General features: G+C 39.9%; 1 protein-coding gene across 5 annotated transcripts in view; it reads right to left on the bottom strand.

Annotated features, from left to right (window-relative positions):
- The window catches only part of MYO1B (myosin IB), a 208,653-nt gene that overhangs the window by 103,981 nt on the left and 81,359 nt on the right, over window positions 1–23,313 (bottom strand). For all 5 annotated transcript variants that reach the window (XM_075070045.1, XM_032763336.2, XM_032763335.2 and 2 more), the window contains exon 4: window positions 5,210–5,304. In XM_075070045.1, the coding sequence (XP_074926146.1) occupies window positions 5,210–5,304 (95 nt within the window). The remainder of the gene's footprint in view (window positions 1–5,209; window positions 5,305–23,313) is intronic.

Genomic DNA, 23,313 nt, shown 5'->3' on the forward strand with positions numbered 1-23,313 from the left:
AAAGATCTGGTACATATTTAAGGGTCTAATTTCAGCAAAGAAACGGTAACTCCTTGAATTTTGATTCTCTTCCTTTTAAGCAAAATTTGCTTAGTATTAACTGGTTGTTTCTGTCCCTAACTTGAATTCAGCAAACAGGCACAGATAGGTATGGCAGGCCTGTGCCCAAGTCCTCATCTCCTGGAATCACATGAGTTCAGCAGAATCCCAGCTTTCATTTTTACAAAGGTTCCCAGACCTCACCATTGCAAAGAAAAGCTTGAAAATGGGACTCAAGTCAAAGCAGTGGTGCCTACACCAGTCCACCAATAGCCGGAAACAGTAGCTCAGGGGTAGGCAACTTATGGGATGGGTGCCGAAGGTGGCACGTGAGCTGATTTTCAGTGGCGCTCACACTGCCCAGGTCCTGGCCACCGGTCCGAGTGGCTCTGCATTTTAATTTAATTTTAAATGAAGCTTCTTAAACATTTTAAAAACCTCATTTACTTTACATACAATAGTTTAGTTATATATTATAGACTTATAGAAAGAGATCTTCTAAAAATATTAAAATGTATTACTGGCACGTGAAACCTTAAATTAGAGTGAATAAATGAAGACTTGGCACACCACTTCTGAAAGGTTGTCAAGCCCTGCAAGAGCTCTTTCAAGAAGGTATCATCTACAACTCTGGCCAACCCTGCCAATACCACAGCAACATTGGAAAGTACTGGGAGGGAGGAGGATGGGAAAAGTGGGGGAGGGGATGCACAGGCTGCTACTCCAGAGGGAGAGAAGAGCAATTGCCATCACCCTAGTCTTTTGAGGCACAGGAGCATGGCTCTAGCACCCAGACGTTACACAGTCTGCCTCTCCCGCAGATTGCCTTAAACAGAGCTTCGCAAACACGTAATATTTCAAGATGTAGAAGTGTAAATTAAGATGATTCACAAAATTCTTCAGGATTTGGGGGCTATCTGGAGCCTCACACCTTCTTGTCACCTGTTGGGAATGGGCCCCATCCACCCTGATTGAATTGGCCTCATTAGCACTGATTCCCCATTTGGTAAGGCAACTCCCAACTTTTCACGTGCTGTATATTTATACCTGCCTGCTATATTTCTCACTCCATGCATCTGATGAAGTGGGTTATAGCCCACGAAAGCTTATGCCCAAATAAATTTGTTAGTCTCTAAGGTGCCACAAGGACTCCTGATGGTCTTCCCTATTACATCTGACGTACGAATAGGCAAAGAAATTAGGGTAAAAGAAGAACTGACTTGAATCTTTGATGGTCAACAAAATTCAAGAATATTTTTAAAAAATGTACATGCTTCTGCATGTTCTACTTGCAGATTAGAATAAAAAAAGAAGTACCACCAAAATAAACTAAAAACTATTCTCTTGGTCTTGTATTCCAGTCTGCCTCAGCCCAATATGTACCAGAAACATAATGAGACTCCCAAGCAGATTTCCATCCAAAGAAGTCTGGATAATTTTGGATATACATCCAAACTTTTACTTTATTTCAGTTTCAACATATGAGAAAAACCTATGCTAGTTTCTAGGTACCTTTGACAGATTAGAAATATTAGGAGAAAAATAGCAGTAGCAAGATACACTCTTTGGGTAAGAAAACGCAATCCACAAAACCAAGAATATTTCCACACCTTGGGGAAACCAATGAGAAGGCCACCAGAGCAAATATTCCTGTCTGCCCAAATATTCTTCTCACAGAGATCTCAGAAAGGCCAAAACATTTGCAACACAATGTTGTTAACACACACTCATGTCTACAAGACAGTTGACACCACCTCATGGTCAATGGTATGAAAGGCTTCTGATAGATCTAATAATATCAACATAATCATTTTCCGAATCTTAACCAAAACCAAAAGAAGATATGAGCATCAAGTGATTTTTTTTTAAGCAAAAGTTGAACAAATCTTTTCAATGCTACATGTCAACTTCATATTAATACCTTTTATACCTCAGAAAGGGTAACCGTATTGGAGGTGAAAGCAATCTGTTAATTAAACTACAATTATTTTCCCCAAAAAATAAAGAGAGGCTGATTTAAAGAGTTGACTTAATGCAGTAATATGAATCTGTCATAAAAAATCTGTGGGCAGCAGTGGCTGTTGAGCTAAGGGATAAATGCTGATTTAAATCGACATTTGCAGTCTGAACTCGTGCTCAGGTTAGCATTGCCAGTTTTGGTTGGACAGGTTCCTGGAGGTTTCATCACATGACAATCTTTAATTAAAGATGATTTTTTAATTCCTGGAGATTCCAGGACAATCCTAGGACAATCCTAGGCGGTAAGTGGAATGATGTTCTGTTTCTACATGGAAGTTTCCCTCCGCAGTGAGTTGTGTGGGTGGAATGCTTGCAATCTTTCTGGGTGAAGAAGAGTTTTCGGCAGCTGGACTAGTGATTGGATGAGGTTGGATGAGTTGGAGCCTCATGCCCATCCTCCACAACAAAGATCCCTCAGTGCTGAAGGAGCAATTTTCAGTGGAGCAGTAGAAGTGAAATGGAGACAAGAAAAGGAAAAATGGCAGGCCTTTCTATGGCAAATAAAGTGCTGTGTATCCCTCTGTTTACAGAGCATCCATCTGTATAGTATGAAGGCAGTAGCAGGGCATTACAAATCATTGCGTCCCTTTTTTTATCTGGCCAGTTTTAAAACAAAATAAGTTAAGGGTTATTTCAGGCTTTACGTTTGCCGCCCAAATCTCCTCAGCCAATCAGTTTTTCTCCCTGCCCTGTTGGGTTAGACCTTCACAAAAACAACAGGGAAAAGCTATGAAACTGGTTACACACAAACTACTGCTGAAAGGACAAAATAAACAGAAAGAAATATTCTCTCTAATCTCTTCCAGTTATTGTAATCCAAAAGGATCCACCTGAAACAGCAGGTAAAAAATTTCTAAGACAAATGTGATTTTTCTGTTGGCGGTTATCCCCAAAGGACCACAGCTAGTTTTAAACTGGACAGAAGTTGTGGGGAAATGGAAGATTTTTACCATGGATCAAAGGCGTCTAATGGTGCTGAGACAATCAGTCTGATGTGCAGCAGTGAAATGAGAGACTACTCTGCATGCGTAAGTGTCGTTCAGCTATCTGATCTGACAAATCTCCCTAAACAGTCCAAATTCTTTGAGAAGGGCTACTCAAGCTTTGAGTGAGAAAAGAACTAAAGCATCAAATAAGTGAATGTAATGTAATTTAGGGTAAGTGTGCACTTTCTGATGACATCAAGATAAATCCAGAGCAGAGGGAAAAGGCTATCAGAATTAGAAAATAATGCAAATTTTGAAAATTATCACCTAATATCTCTTTTATTTGAAACTCTGGTTTAATCTGCAACATTAAGCCAATAAAGCACTGCACATTAAATCAATATCTAATCACTATTTTGTTCGGAACTTTGGATAGCCTCCTGTTTTAACCATGATAACATCATATTCACTTCTGGTAGCATGTGACATGTTCTTGCACATCTCCACAAACAGTAACTGGTACAAAAAAGAAAATGAAATAACACAGTCAAAGTAAATTCCAGGCTAAAACCAAGAAACTGATCACTTTACAGAGACTTTTAGTACTGCCAGCCCCAAACATTTAGAAGTCAAGATTCTGACCACCAAAAAAAATCATGACATTTATAAGACTGGGATTATTTTTATTTGTCTTCTGGTGTTCACACATTTAGGGTTCATGATTTCATGCTTTTCCCCACAATCAAAAGGGCTAGAAACTTTAATAAAAAAAAAAAAAGAAAGCTACAGTTCTCAGGTAATGACCAGATTTCAGGTGCTTTAAAAAAAACAACAAATATCATGAGAGTTTGCAGCAATGCAGTTTCAGCATCTATTCATTGACCTGAACTTTAGTCAGAATCCTAATCTTTACTTTTACTATCACTTTTTGTAGTTTTCCATTTAGTTTTTAAAGAGAAAAGAACATCTCAGTATTTCTAACAGGCCCACAATAACCTGGGCTACTGAACACATAAGAATCATCATGTATGTATAGAATAGGCAAGTAATTCAGTCGCCCCTAATGTCTGCTGTTATGCAATCTACATAATTGTGGGTTTATTCCATGTTAGTTGCTAAATTACTCATAACCCTGGAGGAACTACATGAGGTTAAAATATATCACTAAAGAATTCCTTTCAACTATTAATGAAGTTTGAACTACTAAGCAGTGATCTTGTGTTAAGGGAATTTAAGATTATTTTTAATATGCTTATTTACCCTGTAGACCACCCTTCTTCATATCACAGAACTGGCAAAGAAAAGAATTACAGAATGTCTAAGCCTCTCATTCAGGATTCACAAAAGGGGCAATAAAGAAAAGGACATAACTTTTGGGAATGCACACTAAGGTGCAAAACCCTTCCAACTCTATGTCCCCCAAAAGAAGCAACTCTCTATGAAGTCTTATAATATGTACACACAGCAGTCTCATTTGTTACACCAATTTTATTTTTTTTTACTGGATGCAAAATAAACTAAGTATTCCTGGCTTCAGAAACAATCGCTCAGATGATGTAGAAACAAATGTAAGTGTTCTGTACCTACTGTTTCTTTTCCACAGAAGCAGTTTAATAACAGAGCTATTTGTGACTATAATGCAATTGTTTTTTTAAAAATGAGCTTTCAGTGTGAACAATTATGAAAGAGACTTTTATCCCCACACAATTTCATACTTTTCAATGAACTGAGAATTTTCTAAAAAATTATTCCAGCTTTGCTTGTGAAAAATGCAGTTGTCTTGTATGCTTGCCAGTGTACTAAGTGTAGCTAAGCACAGCATGAGAGATTTCATTTATAAGTCCATCACCATTGTGTTTTTATATAAACAGCATAAGAAATTAAAAGTTCTATATTTAAAGGCTTTAGTGAATGCTTTCCAGGGATTCAACCCATCCCAAAATGGCAGGGGAGGGCCCGTTTTCATAGGCTTGGAGTATATTCTGCAAGGCAAGTGAGTGCTCAATTTATTTTGACCTTTGCAACATAGCATCACCAAAAGGATGACTTTGCACATAGATATCATGACATCGCACGAGTACAATGGAATTGCATTTATGCAACACCACTCAATGCAATGGCACACCTGCAATTAGTTTACGGCATGGAGCAAATGCAAAGAGACAAGTCCAACCCCCTCTCATATTTTTGGAGGGGAGCATGGAGAAGACAAAGCTGTATATTACCTGTTTTTCCAGCACCACTCTCCCCAGTAATAAGAATGCACTGATCTTTATCCTGGTCCCTGAGGGATCTGTATGCTTCATCTGAAAGAGCAAATCTGTAAAGTAAAAGATGATGAATTTAGCAGAGAAATAAGCCAATGTCATCAAGACTATATACATATAAATAAAAAATACAGTATGTCCTTGAGGTTCAGATACCATTAAAACAATGCTATGTAACTTTCTAAGCATTATACCATGTGATAAATGGAGAACTGAAGCTTCTTTGGAATCTTATGAGCCAATAAAGTCTTACATGGATGTTTGTGATTACTGATTTACTTCATAATTATACTTCTAGAATGGGCCTGGGAAAGAAACAGAAGTTACTTCCCTCCACCCCACTCTTTTAGAGACTCATTAAAGCCTTCAGAATTTGCAGACATACATCCGTCCATGTAAGCATTCATTTAGCTGCCAGTGTAAGAAATGCCAGTATTATCAGAGTTAAGTAACAATGTAGGTTAACAACCCACAATCAAAGCACTGCAATGAGATATTGTATCAACTGGTTATTTCAACTCTATTTGTGGTTAGAATTTATCTTCTTCACATCACTACCATCACACAATACACAGGGGGGAGAGGGGGTTGGTGCTCTGTTCTTCCACTGAGAGGAAGATGCTTCAAGCAGGAAGGAAATCAGTCAAATCTCCATTGTGATCTTATACCTCCCATTCCATTCCTTCATTCATGCAAATTTTCTCCAAACCACTGCATGTTATATCCCAAAATGACATTTCATATTTCAAAACAATTTCCCCTCTAAAATGTGGGGGAAACCCCTGAAAATCTTATAAAAATATTATGAATATAATTTGAATGGTTAAAATACTCAGAGTGTGTTTAAAACATTAACTATGAGTCTATGGCTTGTCATTGTTTCTCAGCATATTTTTGTGTTTTCTCATTAGCTGAATTACAGACATTTGGAAACCAAATTTAGGGTGGCATCACATAATTTAGAGCTAAAAAACAGATTAAGAATTGACATTCTTCTCCGCATTAGCAGAGACTTCAGGCCCACTATACTGGAACATACACACACAGGCCACAAGACAAAATCATAGCAGTTGTCAGATGCTTTGGATCTTTGGCTGACAATGAAACTGTATACAGAACATCATACAGTGCTATTAAGAGTGCTATCTACTGTACTGCCAACATTATTTCCTGCAGCACCTGGCTGTTCCCTGAAGATCGCATTCAAATACTAACTTGGCCTGATCTTGCTTAGTTTATAACATTAGACAAGATCACTGCTCAAGATGATTTGGAAACATCCATGCCCACAAGATGCAAAAACAAGACACTAACTGGTATCTTATATTTAAGAGCAGATTGATGCATTCGCCACTTTAACCGCAGCAAACCAAAAATGTCCAACTCCGTTTGATGTATCTGGCATTGATGAGGAGAGTCCTAAAACTTTTAATACTGCTCTAGGGACCCATGCATCTTTAGAATTTGAACTTAATGATTCAACTACAGGTGAAAATTTGTTTAAAGTACAAGAAAGTAGAGAGCTCCAATGTGTTTAACATTGAAATACAGTTGATTTGCGATATGGCCAGCATGTTACAACAGTAGCAAATAAAAGACTTTACTGGTGCTGAGAGAACATGATGCAATTCCTGGCAGCAGCCCTGTTGTCATGCATCCAAAGTACAGTAGCAACAGCACTTCACAAGATTCTCTGGTAGGACATATTCAGAAAGAGAATAATATTCCTTAAGCGTGCTGCAGATATACTTGCAAAGCTGAGAGTGTAACACATACCTCTCAGGCTTATCTGTGCTAATATGTTCATCATAGTTAATTTTAAGCAACATTCTTTCAAAGTAATCTATGAGGAAAGTAGTAAAATGGGCAAAGGGCCTTCAGGCAGCACTCGGGGTTCAGGGAAGGAGCAGGGAAGAGATCATAGAATCATAGAACTGGAAGGGACTTCAAGAGGTCATCTAGTCCAGTCCCCTGCACTCAGGGCAGGACTAAGTATTACCTAGACCACCCCTAACAGGTATTTGTCCAACCTGCTCTTAAAAATCCCCAACAATGGAGATTGCACAACCTCCCTAGGAAATTTATTCCAGTGCTTAACTACTCTGACAGTTGGGAAGTTTTTCCTAATGTTCAACCAAAACCTTGCTTGCTGCAATTTAAGCCCACTGCTTATTGTCCTATCCTCAGAGGTTAAGAACAACAATTTTTCTCCCTCCTCCTTGTAACAATCTTTTATGTACTTGAAAACTGTTATGTCCCCTCTCAGTCTTCTTTTCGCCAGATTAACAAACCCAATTTTTTCAATCTTCCCTCACAGGTCATGTTTTCTAGACCTTAAATAATAATTTTTGTTGCTCTTCTCTGAACTTTCTCCACATCTTTCCTGAAATGCGGCACCCAGAACTGGACACAATACGCCAGTTGAGGCCTAATCAACGTGGAGTAGAGCGGAAGAATTACTTCTCATGTCTTGCTTATAATACTCCTGCTAATACAAACAAGAACAATGTTTGCTTTTTTTGCAAGTGTTACACTGTTTGCTCATATTTAGCTTGTGATCCACTATGACCCCCCCCCCAATTCCTTTCCGCATTACTCCTTCCTAGGTAGATGGGATATTAACAACACAAGCTGTGGTTTCCATGGGTTTGTCTCTGGAAGACAGATTTTATCTAGACAGTAACATTACAGTGTCATTTTTTAAATGAAGTCACAGAAAGGTTAGCTCACCAAGCCAATCCAGCCATGGAATCCAGTGCTGTTTGTCCTTCAAACTGTCTCATCCATCAGCTCAAGAATACCACCCCAGCACAAACAAATGGGTATTTCTACTACTGAAATACCATATTTGCAAGCATCTGTCCTCACCTGACAGCAGGGAGACTGGTACAATTCTTTAGTGTGGGTGCTGAGAGCCATTGAACCAAACTATAAACAGTGTATATAATGGAAACCACTTCAAGCCAGGGGGTGCAGCAGCATCACCAGCACCCCTAGTTCCAGCACCTACGCTTGACAGTATTACACCAGAAAACAGTGTGGAGGCCTCATCGACAATTTTAGGGCAACCAGCACATTCCTAATTCATGTCTTGAATGTGTCACCTTAAAATTATTCACCTCTAATTCTACTGAATTCTCTAGTGCTGAAATGCTACTATCACTAGCCCTACATGGATTGTACAGCCTTAGTGACTGTCTTCACACACACACAAAAATCACCTCAGAAGAACAATTCACAAGCAACAAAGTCTTTCTCCATATGGAAACTTGAAGTATACGGTCATAAACAAAAAGAAATTTAAAAGAGAGGAAAAAACAGTCATTTTTATCCAAATCACCCGACCTTGCACAATTCAGCCAGGGTGTTTTGTGTTTATTCAGAATGTTTTCTTTTTTTGAGAAAACCTCACCACTATACAATGCTGGAAAGCTTAAAACAATATTCAAATAGCATATCAAAGACTATATCCCAGACACACAAGACAAATCAAGTTCACTTACACTGACAAAAATTTCATACACACAGTTAATAAAACATCTCTCATGCAAGTTGTACGTTTACCCTGAAGTTCAGGCTATACCTTCAACAAATTTAGGTCTAGAAGGCATAGTCAAGGAAGTGTTTTAGTAGCAAGCCTTTTAAAGAATTTTCTGCATTCGTGGCACTGCACACACAGAATTAGTGCCATCTGTGTCAGAGTTTGGAACATAAATCTTTATTTAAAATAAAAAAATAACAGATTCATCCATCATGTCTAATTTAACGATACCCCATTATTGTAGAGTACTTTATATATTTTCTATCTTCTTCTGGCTGTGTAATAAAAATTAGATCTCTGCCCATTTTCCGGGTACATCCTCTATTTATTATAAACAATTATTAAAAATGGTCTCATGCTCTGTAAAAATAGATCTCAATTTAGTTTTTATAATAATTTAATGACCACAAATAATCCTCCTACTTCTCCTTTTCTTTTGGTAACACTAACGTGTACTCCTCAATGATGTCAACGTTTATGACTATAAACCTAAACCGCATGCCATTCTTCTGAGCCACCATATAATTACAGAACCTAAATAGATCTTTATTGTAGTTCTTAGCTAAAAGACAGTTGTGAACCATATGTTTTGAATTATTTTATGAGTGTGTCAGCAATGTCATTTGCCACACTATTATAAACTTTTCTTTCATTTGTAAGTTTTAATATAAAATCAACCATGTTATTCTCCTACCACATCAAGAATACAGTATTTACTGAAGTTCTCCTTTAGTTGAGATCTAAGTATAGGGACAATTTGAATTCTAAATGCTACTCATATCTAGCTCAATCACGACGTTCCTTGTTCTACAGCCACAGTACTTTTCATAGCACCAAGTTTTTAGGCTGTGTACTTTCAAACTGGAATTATCACTGATTTTGAAAAGTTTGTTTTGACCCTGATATTTTGTTTTGCTTTCTTTACATCCATAGATGCTGGAGTACATGCTCACTGAGGACTCAGAGAAATAAAACTAACGAACATAAATATCTGAAAGTTAATCACTACATTGAGACTACTTCCATAAATGCAAAAAGCACTGACAACCTTCACTCCCTTACTAAGGGCTTGGCTACATTCAAAACTTCAAAGCACTGCTGCAGGAGCGCTCCCGCGGCAGCGCTCTGAAGTGCAAGTGTGGTTGCGGCGCCAGTGCTGGGAGAGAGCTCTCCCAGCGCTGCAGGTACTCCACCTCCCCGTGGGGATTAGCTTGCAGCGCTGGGAGCCACACTCCCAGCGCTGGGGCACTGTTTACACTGGCGTTTTGCTGCGCTGTAACTTGCAGCGCTCAGGGCGGTGTTTTTTTCACACCCCTGAGTGAGAAAGTTGCAGTGCTGTAAAGAGCCAGTGTAGCCAAGGCCTAAGCTCCACGCTCCACTTTTACTTGCAAGGAATTTTCACTTTTAACTACAATAGATTACTAACCACTTCCACCAACTATTATCTCCGATCCCCATTCACAGTACTTTCCCTTGCTTCCCTCCCTCCGATCTCTCAGACACCACCGTTTTAGCAAAAGACACTTAGGGCCAAAATTAAAATCCCAACAGGCACCTTTCTGCACACTTCTGGCACCTTTCCAAATTTGGTCTTTAATGACTGTATCCTGTCTCTTCCTGCTTCCAAACTTTTGCTCCCTTTGCAGCAGTAAACACTCACCATGTACCTCAGTGCTCAAGATTGCCACCACTGCCCCCCTCTAAATTCCCTTGCTCGTTTTCGTAAGATGAACACTCATCTGTCACCTTCCCTTTCTTAGCAAAACCTAGAAAAATGTCATTGTTTAAATAAAAATGGTCATTGTTTGTTTAAATACCACTCCCAAAACAACCTCTTTGATCATTTTCATTCTGGCATCTGTCCCTTTCACAATAGTAAAAATACCCTTCTACATATGGTTAACAACCATGGACTAGCTGATGATTTTCTCTCACCTCAGCACTAGCTACTCTCTCCTCATCCTTCTTACCTCTCAAGATTTGTCTCCATAATTCCCCCACCGTATCTCTTCCCCTGTTTGCAGTTACTTATAGCATGTTCCTTTGGTTAATCAAACAGCATTGTTTTCTGTTCCCTTGTCTCTCCATAGCAGGTGGCAGATCCTCCCCTCCAAGCTGCCTCCACCATCTGGAATAGCCTCCATGTCTCTGAGCCTAACTGAATCCCTGATTCTTTTCAGATCTCATGTTGAGGCCTATTTGCTTTGTCTTGGGATGTAACTTCTAACTCATTCTCTACTTTAAAAAAAATTCTATTTTTTGAGCCTCCCGATTTTCATATACTTAGTCACTGTCCTTCGAACTCAGCCATTATAATCCTTTTCTTCTCCCCTATCACTGATAAGCATATTGCCAGGATACACTGTAAACAATATGCAGTTAATTATATTTGCACATGTAGAGGACAATCTGCTTGATATTTTTATGTTAATACAGAAGTGTTAATAAATTAGTAAACTGTAATTTATCAAGGTTTCAGAGTGGTAGCCGTGTTAGTCTTTATCAGCAAAAAGAATGAGGAATACTTGTGGCACCTTAGAGACTAACACATTTATTTGGGCATAAGCTTTCGTGGGCTAAAACCTACTCCATCAGATGCATGCAGTGGAAAAATACAGTAGGAAGATAGATATACAAAGAGAACATGAAAAAATGGGTGTTGCCATACCAATAGTTCTCTGTATATATCTATCTTCCTACTGTATTTTCCACTGCATGCATCTGATGGAGTAGGTTTTAGCCCACGAAAGCTTATGCCCAAATAAATGTGTTAGTTTCTAAGGTGCCACAAGTACTCCTCATTCTTTTTGTAATTTATCAAGTTTCAGTAAAATTCTGAACAACATTCACTATTTCCTTACTGCCACAACATCTGAATAGATACCAGTCAAAGGGCTTGGCTACACTTGCAACTTGCAGCGCTGGTGAGGGAGTTACAGCGCTGCAACTTACCAGGTGTCCACACTTACAGAGCTCAGCCAGCGCTGCAACTCCCTTCCTGCAGCACTGGCTGGTCACCTGGTCCGCTACGGGTGTAGCGAATCCAGCGCTGCTCATGCAGCGCTGCTCATCAGGTGTGGACACTCACCAGTGCTGTTATTGGCCTCCAGGGTATTAGGAGGTATCCCACAATTCCTGTATACAACAAACCGGAAGGTACTCCCCGGAGCTACTTATCTAAAAAACAAACACAGCTGCTCTTTGCTGCAGCGAGCGAGCGAGCCGAGGCTTTGGAATGTTCACAGCTGTTTGCTTGAGGAGACAAACAGCACGGGGGGGGGGGGGGAGGGAGTCCGTCGGAGAAGCTGCTTATCTGGTCTGAAGCCTTTTTACATTTAAGAGTGATTGAGAGAGGGGTGGGGGAAATGGCCAGAATTTGCAAGGCAGGGAGCTGTCACACAGTGTCTGCTCCAAAAATCCACTCTCTCTGTGTCTCCGCTCCCTGTCACACTCCACCCCCACCCCCTCTTTTGAACTTGCAAGGCAGGGAGCTGTCACAGTGTCTGCTCCAAAAATCCACTCTCTCTGTCTCCCGCAAGCTCCCTGTCACACTCCACCCCACCCCCCTCTTTTGAAAAGCACGTTGCAGCCACTTGAACGCTGGGATAGCTGCCCACAATGCAACACTCCCAACAGCGCTGCAAATGCTGCAAATGTGGCCACACTGCAGCACTGGTTGCTGTCAGTGTGGACACTGCAGCGCTGGCCCTACACAGCTGTACGACCACAGCTGTAACTACCAGCGCTGCAAAAATGTAAGTGTAGCCATGCCCAGAGAGAGATTCAAAGAAAACAATTGCAAACAAATGAGAGTTTCTCTCTCACTCTGAGTTGGGAGGACGACAAAACCCAACTGGGTATCAAGAATCTCTGCCTTTAGAGATTGGGATCAAAATGGAAGCACACTGTGTAAATCATTTTTGAAATTTTATTTTGCTAAACACTACTTGGTTATTTTTCGGAAGGGAATGAAGACATTCAGCTATCCAGGTTTAAAAAAAAACCTATTACCACGTAAAAAAAAGGTATTAGCGTATATGCCTGAGATACTGTTTAATCTTAATTGCTCTAAAATAAAATGCATTCCTCAGTTTCCATCAGACTATTTGCAATTTAATTCTTTGTGTTCAGCACTTTCACTTCCTTGGAGAAAGAAGTTGATTAGCTTGCTGTTAAATTAAGTGAACAAAACAGGTGACTACAAAATAGTGTCTAGGCGAAGTCTTTACAAATGACCAGATAGTATTTTTTTAAAATGCCAATCAAGAATAAAATCAACTGATGTCTAAACATGATGATAAAGAAAACTGTGAAGCCTGATGAGACAGAAGGAATAATCACAAACAACTACTCTCAACAACTTTGCATTTTACAGAAGTTTTATTGTTGAGGGGGAACGCTGAAATTTGTTACATCAACAATGCTGTGGATTATATACACATCAGCAGGAGCATTTTACCTCAGTATACCTTCATATATTATGTTACTTATGTGGGAGACTGCTAACTGTGTGATGTTATTAGACACAGAACTAACGAGTGAAGTTTTGTACCCCAACCCATTTGATTTTAAAAGTAGCCATGGTTTACAGAAGAAGAATTCTGTTAATTGGTTACAAAAAGAGAGTTACCTTTCAACAGCAGAACACTTTAGGAACAGTCTTCTTTAGGGTCAGAGGAGCTTACTGGAAAGCCCAGTATTGGGAAAGTTCTCACTCTACACTCCCGACTTTATCATCATCAGTTAATTCAGGCTTGTTCTACTATGAGACTCACACCACAAAAGGAGAGCTCACTTTTCTTATCTTCCCCAGGATAAGGCAAAGTTCAGGCATGTTCTGGGTCAAGAGATGCTCTTTAACTTTGCATCCAATCGCCCCTGACAGAGGTTTAACTCGCACTTTTTCCCCCCAAGGGCAGGACATCTGGTTCTCCCCAACACACTATACCCAGATCACAGCCTTGTAGCCCCACAGGAACTACAGCCCCATGGAAATTTCCCCATATGAGGCAAGTCAAAGAGACTCTGGGCAATTAAAAACCCACGGCTGGCCTGTGCCAACTGACTCAGGCTCAGGTTAAGGGGCTGTTTAACTGAGGTGTAGACATTTGGCCTTGGACTGGAGCCCAGACTCTCAAAGACATTGTTTGAGCTGCAGTTTGACCCTGACCATCTACAACACAATTAAACAGCCCCTTAGTCCCAGCTCCATGAGTCCAGGCCAGCTGCGCGTGTCTAACTGCAGCACAGACATACCTTTTTTCCTCTCAAGTATGTGCATCACCTCTATCACTGAATAAGGACTCTGGTACTGAAAAATGCTCCAAACACATGCACTTCTAAAAATCAGGAAGAAATCTCCTTAACGCAATCCACATGAACAATAAATTGGGTGTATGATATTCCCCATCTTTCAATTGCACCTACTTCATCTCTTCACATTTACCTGTAATTATACTAAAGAGCACAAAAAAAGATGAGAAGTAATCTTATGGCAAGATTTTACACCCCTCCACTCAAGGCTGACGGTGCACAAATGCCTGTTGAAAGGACAGCTCAGCATTTTGGGGTTGGAGAGAGGGCAGTTTGAAATGGTCACTAAACTCCTCTCTCCCCCTTCCCCCGCCCCTGCCCCGGCCCAGCAAAGCAGTTTGTTTCATTTTCCTCTTTCCATAGCTCTATTACTGGAAACAATGCTGACAAGCTAGACCCCACGTAATAATACTCATTACCTGTAACACTACCTACCCTCTGGATTTAGTGCTAAAGGATGACTCCCACTTCAAGGGCCAGTTTCAGAGGCACAGCATTATCCAGGTCAGTTGCTGACCAAGGAATCACACACCTACCATGCAGTAGCGGTAGCCATGCCAGCCAAACTGACACTTCATCATTTGAACACACACAGCTGAGCCTGTTAGAGCATTAGCAGAGTATTTGCAATGATAGGTATTGCAGGGTTTTGAGACAGATGCCTTTTTCCATAGAACTCCAGGAAGAAAAGTTGTTTGACTGCTTGTTTGTGGGTTTTAAGATGCATTATAGCTCTACTGGACTGAAGTTTACTTCTGAGAGAAAAAAGTTGCAGAAGCCAAGTTGTTACAACCCTTAGCTGAAAGTTTTATGTAATTGAACAGTTTACTTCCTAACACAGATCTGCTTGAGTGGTATCTGTGTTATTGCCTAAGCAGCTACAGCCTCTATTCTCTTTTTTTAATTGTAAAAAGTCTATTCTGGACTTTTTATATATATAAAATATGGATACTTTAATAAAGCTATACAATTTATGTGCCAACAAATTGCCATTGCTTACTCCACTGAGCTTTGCATGTGAGTGATTGCAGTCAAAGGAAAAAATTCAGTATAATATCAGGAAGGCTAGTGGCTGAACTTGTGTGTTTTTATTTAACCTTTCCGAGGTTTGTTATTCTAACAGTTGGCTTGTAAAGCTTCACATTCACTTCCCCGACTGACACATTCCACCATTTATTGGCACATCAAGATACATGTGTATTTGTTGTATGACAGCTGAATAGGGCAGTAATGAGGAAATATGTAAAACAAATGGTTTTCTTTGCTACATTTCTAGGAGTTTAACTACTCCTTTGTTTCAGTTACATATCAATGGTTGGCTCTGATTAACACCTGTTGAATTATAATGATCTTGCATTTAGTTTGAAGAGAAACAAAGCCTTTTCTGTACTGGAAGTTTCAAAACAAACCTTCAAAATACCCGTACATGGGCTCTTACTCAGGGTTTCTGTGAAAGTGCTATACTGAACATAGTACATCTTTGAAAATTATTCAGGATGGCAATGCTCCCCAATTTCCTACTGAACAAGACACAGTAAATGCAAGTTGCCTAAACAAAACTGATATTAATTTAATTTGTGCAGGTCAACATACTTATTCCATTAAAAGAAACAGTATATTTTAAAGCATTTAGTTATCATTTTATAGGGTGACCAGATGTCCTGATTTTATAGGGACAGTCCCAATATTTGAGGCTTTTTCTTACATAGGCTCCTATTACCCCCTACCTCCTGTCCCAATTTTTCACACTTGCTATCTGTAAAAGCAGCAGAGAATCCTGTGGCACCTTATAGTCTATAAGGTGCCACAGGATTCTCTGCTGCTTTTACAGATCCAGACTAACACGGCCACCCTCTGATACTTGCTATCTGGTCACCCTAGCATTTTATAGCAAAGTAGAGCATTAAGCAAAATCCTCCCACTGGGGAGAGAGCAATAAAAAAATACTTGGTTTTCTCTGTAGATGGGATCATTGTACAACTCTGTAAATGGGGCACATCCAAGACACCAGCGTGGTTCAGATGCACTGTTAAACACAATTAGGGGCTGTTTATATTACAAAGAGAAACCCCAACATTGCTGCAGATGTAGCATAAACAGGCTTTAAGCATATCTCACAAAAAGGAAAGGGTGCCTTTCTGGCAGTTCTGCTCTGGAAACTGATTGGCAAGGGGTTGCATGCCAGCCCCACAAAAATCAAGCTTGGAAACAGACAATAAAAGCAGCTTTTCTTTCTTTCTAATGCATCACCAGCAAGAAGTCCTAGAGGCCAAATTCTGCCCTCTGCAAGATAGTGTACACCGCCATTAATGTTCATTGGCATTTGCCCAACTGTAACTGAGTGGAACTTAGTCAATAATTCTATTTATGCACAAGCTGCAAAACATTTCAGCTGACTCTCTCTTATGATACCAGACACCTCTGTGTTCTTGGGGAACCAGGGTGCAGTATCCAGCCTGACTCAGGAAAGAGACACACCACACCACCCCAACCCCAGCCTCTGCTTAAACCAAAACCCATCAGAGGAAAAAACTTGCAGGGAGCAGTGAAGGGCGTTGGGAGACATACCTAGACCACTCCCGACAAGGGTGACAAGATTAAGACATCTCCATTAGCATACAGAATGGAGAGCAGAGACAACTCCCCTAGGCTCATCTGCATGAAAGATGGGACAGGAAGACATCTCAATTTACATACAGAATGGAGAACAGAGAACCACGCTGACCTCTGGAACCAGAAAAAGCAGGGAAGCGCTGCATCATGGGAATCTCTGCTCCAGATGCTAATGAACCTATGCCTGCACACACCCAGCTCAGCAATTATCAGACCAATTCTAGTAATAAATCCTTGATTGATATCCAAATACTGAGGCAGCCTAGTTGCATTGTGAGCTCCCTGGAAGAAAACACCACCCATAGCCAAGAGTCATCAGCTTACCTATAAACAAATATAGTGTTCTCCCTTGAAACATTGTTTTTTCTCTATAAAAATCCCTACTCACCCTCTAGTCAAGGTTCTGATGCTTAGATTGAAACTAGGCATCAGTTCCACTGGGAATCCATATTCTCTTGATTGATCGTGCTGGGGACGCTGCCTGCCTCTTGCACTCAGGACCATCAGCTACCACCATCGTCTGGGAACCCTGACCAGTTCAAGCTTCAGGGAGCGGTGAGACCCCTTCTCTCTCTCTCTCTCCATTTTCCTGTCTACCTTAGGTATTAACCTTTAATAATGTATGTTATGTTGATTTAGTCCTCCTTGTGTAGTTATCACTATTATTCAATAAATAACTTTTATGGTTAAGTTGGTCGCTTCTCTCTCTCTCGCTGAACTTTACTTGTTTGTGTTTTAGCTTCCCCCATTCACTCTACAGCAACGCTTCTTTTACCTACGCTAAAGATCCCTGCAGCGCCCAAAATACTGTGGGGTTTGCTCAGCAAGTAGGTTACTGCCAGTACAATTGTATTGTGAGAGTGGGGATAGGGACGTACTGAATCTGGGACACATAAAGGTAACAGCTTGAAAGTGCTGCTTGACCCAGTCCATGGAGCCCAGGGGCATATAAGGGGTCAGCTTGACAGTGCTGACTGACCCAGTCCACTCAGACTTGTCTGTTAATGTATGTGTGGGTGTGGATGTGTGTCCATCCGGTTCTGGGGCTGGAGTAACCCAGCCCTAGGGAACCTAGGTCCTCCAGGATAGCTCCATTGGGAGGGGACTTGCACAAGGGAGAAGTAGAGCTCCATATGAAAACACAAGTGACACAAGCAGTACAGGATTACAGAATCCCCTTCCCCAGAAAAGTAACCCGAATAAATGAGCATACCTCAAAGTAATAGGCAAATCTGGTAACACTTAGATAAGCTCACTACAGTCTAAACTGGAGCAAAAAGTACAAAACCCTGATTTTTGTGTCTAAAGTAACTAGATATGACCTTTAATACACACAGGAAACAACTGTTGAGTAAGAAGTGCCATTTTTACAGTCACTTTTCAGAGCACAACCACACTGTAAAGGTTTCATCTCACAAGACAAGAGCCTGATTTAACATGAGTGAATCCCAGTACCCTGAACCTTTCCATAGGAGGTACATCGTCTGATGCAGAATGACAACTCTGAGCATGCAGCTTCTGTAGTTCTGCCTAGTGGGACCACTAAAAATAAAAACATACTAGTTTCTTCCAAATATAAAAGAAGGAAAGCAAAATAGTTAATTAGAAAAACTATGATATGGCTTTGGTAAAGTATCTACATAGCAGTGTGTAAACCTCAACTCTGACCACAGGAACCATTTCCAGGGACAAGACAGCTGTTCCTTTGCCCACCCAGTCCTTGACTTCTCTGCTGAGACTCAACAAGGATGCCAAATAGAGTGGTGAGTTTTTGTGATGTGGATAACAAGAACTGGAGCTGGTCAGGAATTTTCCATCTGAATGATTGTTCACATTCTCCCCTATGAGCTAAGCTCTCTAGCTGGATTACATCGCCCATAATGCACCCAGAATCATGAGACTCCCCAGCTGGATCCATATTGCATCATGGGAGACTTAATCCTCCATAGCCCGGCCCATGGAAGATAATGCAGGCCTGAACTACAATTACCATAAGGCAACAGAAATGCAGTTTAATGTTGATCTGACTGTAAACAAAGTGCTTTGGTTGAATTCAACAAAAGGAAATGAAACATTTCAATTTCAGGAATACCAAAATGTTTTATTTCAGCCAAAAGTATCAAAATGAAATTTTTCACTGTTTCTGAAGCACAAATTGTCAGAATTTACACACACAAATTCAGCTTTGTATCCCAATTTTGAGTTGAAAACAGGTAGGGAAAAGGAATTAATAGGTTAGTTCTGAGAGCTGAAATGACTTTTTCTATATCAAACTGGGAATGGAGGGGCGTGTGTGAGAGAGAGAGAGAGAGAGAGAGAGAGAGAGAGAATATTTGACAGGGTCAGGGGCGGGGGAAGAGAGTCTACCCAAAAAACAAGCAGGACTTTGTCAAAAGTTTGCAGGTTCTGCAAAATGTGGCTCGCAGTTTAAATCACACTGGACAAATTCATGTCCTCAGGGATCTCCAAACAGGGATCTCCAGGTTTTTGTTTCAACTAGCAAATAATTGTTTTTATTAAAATCCACCAGTTTGGACTGAATATAGAATTTTCACATGCCCTAGATTTTAGTATGAATTAGGACATTTAAGGAAGAACATAAGAATGGACATACTGGGTCAGACCAACGGTCCATCTAGCCCAGTATGCTGTCTTCCGACAGGGGCCAATGCCAGGTGCTTCAGAGATACCAGAACAAGTAATCATCAAGTGATCCATCCCATGTCACCCATTCCCAGCTTCTGGCAAAGTGTTTCATATGCAATATTAAGCAGTGTATATTTTAAAACAAACTATTACATGCTTGTTGGATTAAAAACCTGGACTATTGGGGGTCACCAAGGATCAAAGATGAGAGTCCCTGTCTCAAACAGTGACCCAATACACCACCCGGAAAGTCTCACTCTTTTCGGGGCTGTAAATCACACTCTTAAGGATGGCCATCTCTGTCTTTTGCAGGAATCTGACAAATGAAAAACTTCCAATCTCATGATCAAACACATTCTGTTTCCCCTCCTCCCCCAAAACACAGAAACTTTTCTGGTTTTTTACTAAAAGATACAATGATTTGATATTTGCAGGGTTTAGCAACTAAAAATCCCTTCTTCAATGTGCAAAAGCAAAAAAGAAGAGTGCAATTTTACAATAACTTATCTCACTGCATGTAATTCAATGGTTTTGGGTAGTTTAAATCCCTATTTGCACATCCTAAATTTGTCTCTTATTTACCCATTATATAAAAGTGAACAAGTGTACTGAGTTTGCTATGACAGTAAGTTGAAAGACTGTTCATCTTCTTATTCCTATATCATACCATAAGAAGGGCTGTGTTTTTCCAAACAATTGTATTACCCAAATAAGATCCTGACAGTTGAGAAGAAATCAGATGGAGCCTAGTGGAGGAAGCTGTATATGAAGGATAAAGATTTGATGGGGAAAGTCTTGCCTATAAGGTTGCAGTGGAGATGGAATTATTCTAAGACTTTGCTGCCAGTTTCATGTATGTTGTATTGTTATTTAAAAGCATGTCAAAGTTTCCCAGCATAACAGATGGGCACCCTGTTTGCGTGTTATAAATTTCACGAAAAAAAATGAGACCATTAAACACAATGAGACATTTTCAATGAAAGAGAACGGCAGCTGTTCTTAATTGCAGGGGAGATCTCCACCCTTAATAGTACAAATTGCCAGCTTAAGAAAGGCTTGATGCAAAGACTGATCCCTTGATACACTAAGCACAAACTGGGATGTGTGTCTTTTTTTTTTTTTTTTTTAGCTGCTATAGAAACTACCCATCTCTCTTTCAGTTTTGGTTTAAAATACCAAAACCACTGCTTTAATTCTCCTGTCCTTTCTCATTCATTTTTGTTTTTAAAGGGTCATTTTTCATAAAATGCCTTGACACGAAAGTCTTATTGAAACTACTGGAGCAGATTTTATAAAAATGAATTAAATACATTAATGTACATTATGAAAATTGCATTACAAATTGTCAAAGTTAAGGTACATTTGTGCTACAATTCCTTGTTTCTAATCAACTGTCCATTTCATTCATGAAATTCTCAAAGGCTGGAGAAATAGCGAGTCTACTTTATGTGGTTACAGGTTTCAAAGGTAGCTGTGTTAGTCTGTATCAGCAAAAAAAAACAAGTTACAACTGCATTTGCTACAATCCCACCGGCACAGACAAACACCTACAGAATCTCAATCAAGCATTTTTAAAACTGCAATACCCACCTCGTGAAGTGAAGAAGCAGACTGACAGAGCCAGAAGGGTACCAAAAAGTCACCTGTTACTAGATAGGCCCAACAAAGAAAGTAGCAGAATGCCACTAGCCGTCACCTACAGTCCCCAACTAAAACCTCTCCAGCGCATCAAGGATCTACAACCTATCCTGAAGGACGATCCCTCACTCTCACAGACCTTGGCAAACAAGCCAGAACTCGCTTACAGAGAGTCCCCCAATCTGAAGCAAATACTCACCAGCAACTACACACCACACAACAAAAACACCAACCCAGGAACCAAACCTGCTACAAACCCCGGTGCCAACTCTATCCACATATCTGTTCAAGGGACACGATCATAGGACCTAACGACATCAGCCATACCATTCGGGGCTCGTTCACCAGCAGATCTACCAATGTGATATATGTCATCAAGTGCCAGCAATGTCCCTCTACCATGTACACTGGCCAACCCGGACAGTCACCACACAAATGAATAAAGGGACACAAATCTGACGTCAAGAATCATAACATTCAAAAACCAGTATGCAAACACTTCAATCTCTCTGGTCACTCAATAACAGACCTCAAAGTGGCAATTCTTAAACAAAAAAACTTCAAAAACAGACTCCAACGTGAAGCTGCAGAACTGGAATTAATTTGCAAACTGGATACCATCAGATTAGGCCTGAATAAAGACTGGGAGTGGATGGGTCATTACAAAACCTAAACTTAATTTCCCCAGTACTGATTTCTCCCTACTGTTACTCACACCTTCTTGTCAACTGTCTGTAATGTGCCACCCTCTTACCACTTCAAACATTATTTTTCCTCCCTTGGAATCCTGCTGTTAATTGATTTATCTCGTTAGACGACCTCACACTTGGTAAAGCAACCCCCATCCTTTCATGTATTTATACCTGTTCCTGTATTTTTCACTTCATACATCTGATGAAGTGGGTTCTAGCCCATGAAAGCTTATACCTAAATAAATGTGTTAGTCTCTACAGTGCCACGAGGACTCTTCATTTTTTTTTATGTGGCTATGTGAATCAAGAATAGCTCAGCATCTTATTTCCTAAAAATCCTGAGAGTTGTTAATAACTCTAGCCAGATGTTCTGGTTCCAGGAAAGTCAAGGAAATGGGATCTGGCAAGAAGTGCTACCATTACTTTAAATTACTGTAGCTTCAAAACACATCTTTGAATAGCCACAATATTAAGTTCTTTTTAGAAAGGTCTTGGCTGTCTAACAAAATAATCTAGCCTGAAAGCACAGTTCTCCATACTCACCCTAAATACAGACTACCACATTCAACTTGATGTTCAAAAGGGAACAGAGAAATTGTTGTCACTGTTAAATAACGTATTTTCAATATTTTTGATTTATAATCCATATGTGATACAAGTGAACCAGTTCATTGTGTACAGAAGACATGAGTAAACATTTGAAAATATTTCTAAGAATTGGGTTATTCTGATAGGGATCTAAGCTACAAGTTATTTTATTAAGAATCAGTACAAGAGGGTATTTTTCATCCATAAAGATGGCCACCTAACTAGAGATATGCCAGAAGCATAAAAAAGATTGAGCTTGATTTTAATATTTCCACAGTTGGGGTATATTGAGTTTTTGGTCAAGGGTGAGCAGTATACATTCACACAAAAGAGTCATATGCACAATAAAACAAAGTCAAACGCCCTTCACGGTATATATGCACTTGATTCTTGCACTTATTTTTTTTTCCAGTGCACTGCTTCAAAAAAGAATTTGTGTCAATGGCAATGACAACTGGTAAATCCCTTCTGGCTTAGCCACTAACTGCACAAACCGCATCAAATGTGAAACATGGCTTTTCAAGGATTCAGCTATATTATGGCACTATTTTGTGTTCAAGTTAGAAAGGATGTTTTTAAGTGTTGTGAGTAAAGATGACTTCACGGCACAGTAATTAAGTACATATATGTCAAGTAACATTTTCAGAAGTACTGAGTTGATTTAAGAGTTCAAGCCCCACCATAAATAAATCTGACATGGGCATTTCTGAAAATCTCATCCATTACAATTTGTGCCACTGTAGCACTGGCCCTTTTGAAGAGAAAGAGTGATGCTTAGGCTTAGTCCTAGACCCTAATATTAATTGTAAAAGTAAAAAAAATAGAAGATTAGGGCTCAGATTTATTAACTCTTTGTAGCGGATATCTGCATTAGCAAACAGCGTTGAAGGAGTCAGTGGTTCCCAAAACACTTCCCATATATACAATTTTAAAAAAAGACACCATGATTCTGCTGCACCCCAGCATTACCCAATAGGTTCCCAACACTCAGGGTTAAAGCAATAGCCATTGTCTCCTATGGATCTGTACAT

The sequence above is a fragment of the Chelonoidis abingdonii genome, chromosome 10 (assembly GCF_003597395.2).
Source record: "Chelonoidis abingdonii isolate Lonesome George chromosome 10, CheloAbing_2.0, whole genome shotgun sequence".
NCBI lineage: Eukaryota > Metazoa > Chordata > Testudines > Testudinidae > Chelonoidis > Chelonoidis abingdonii.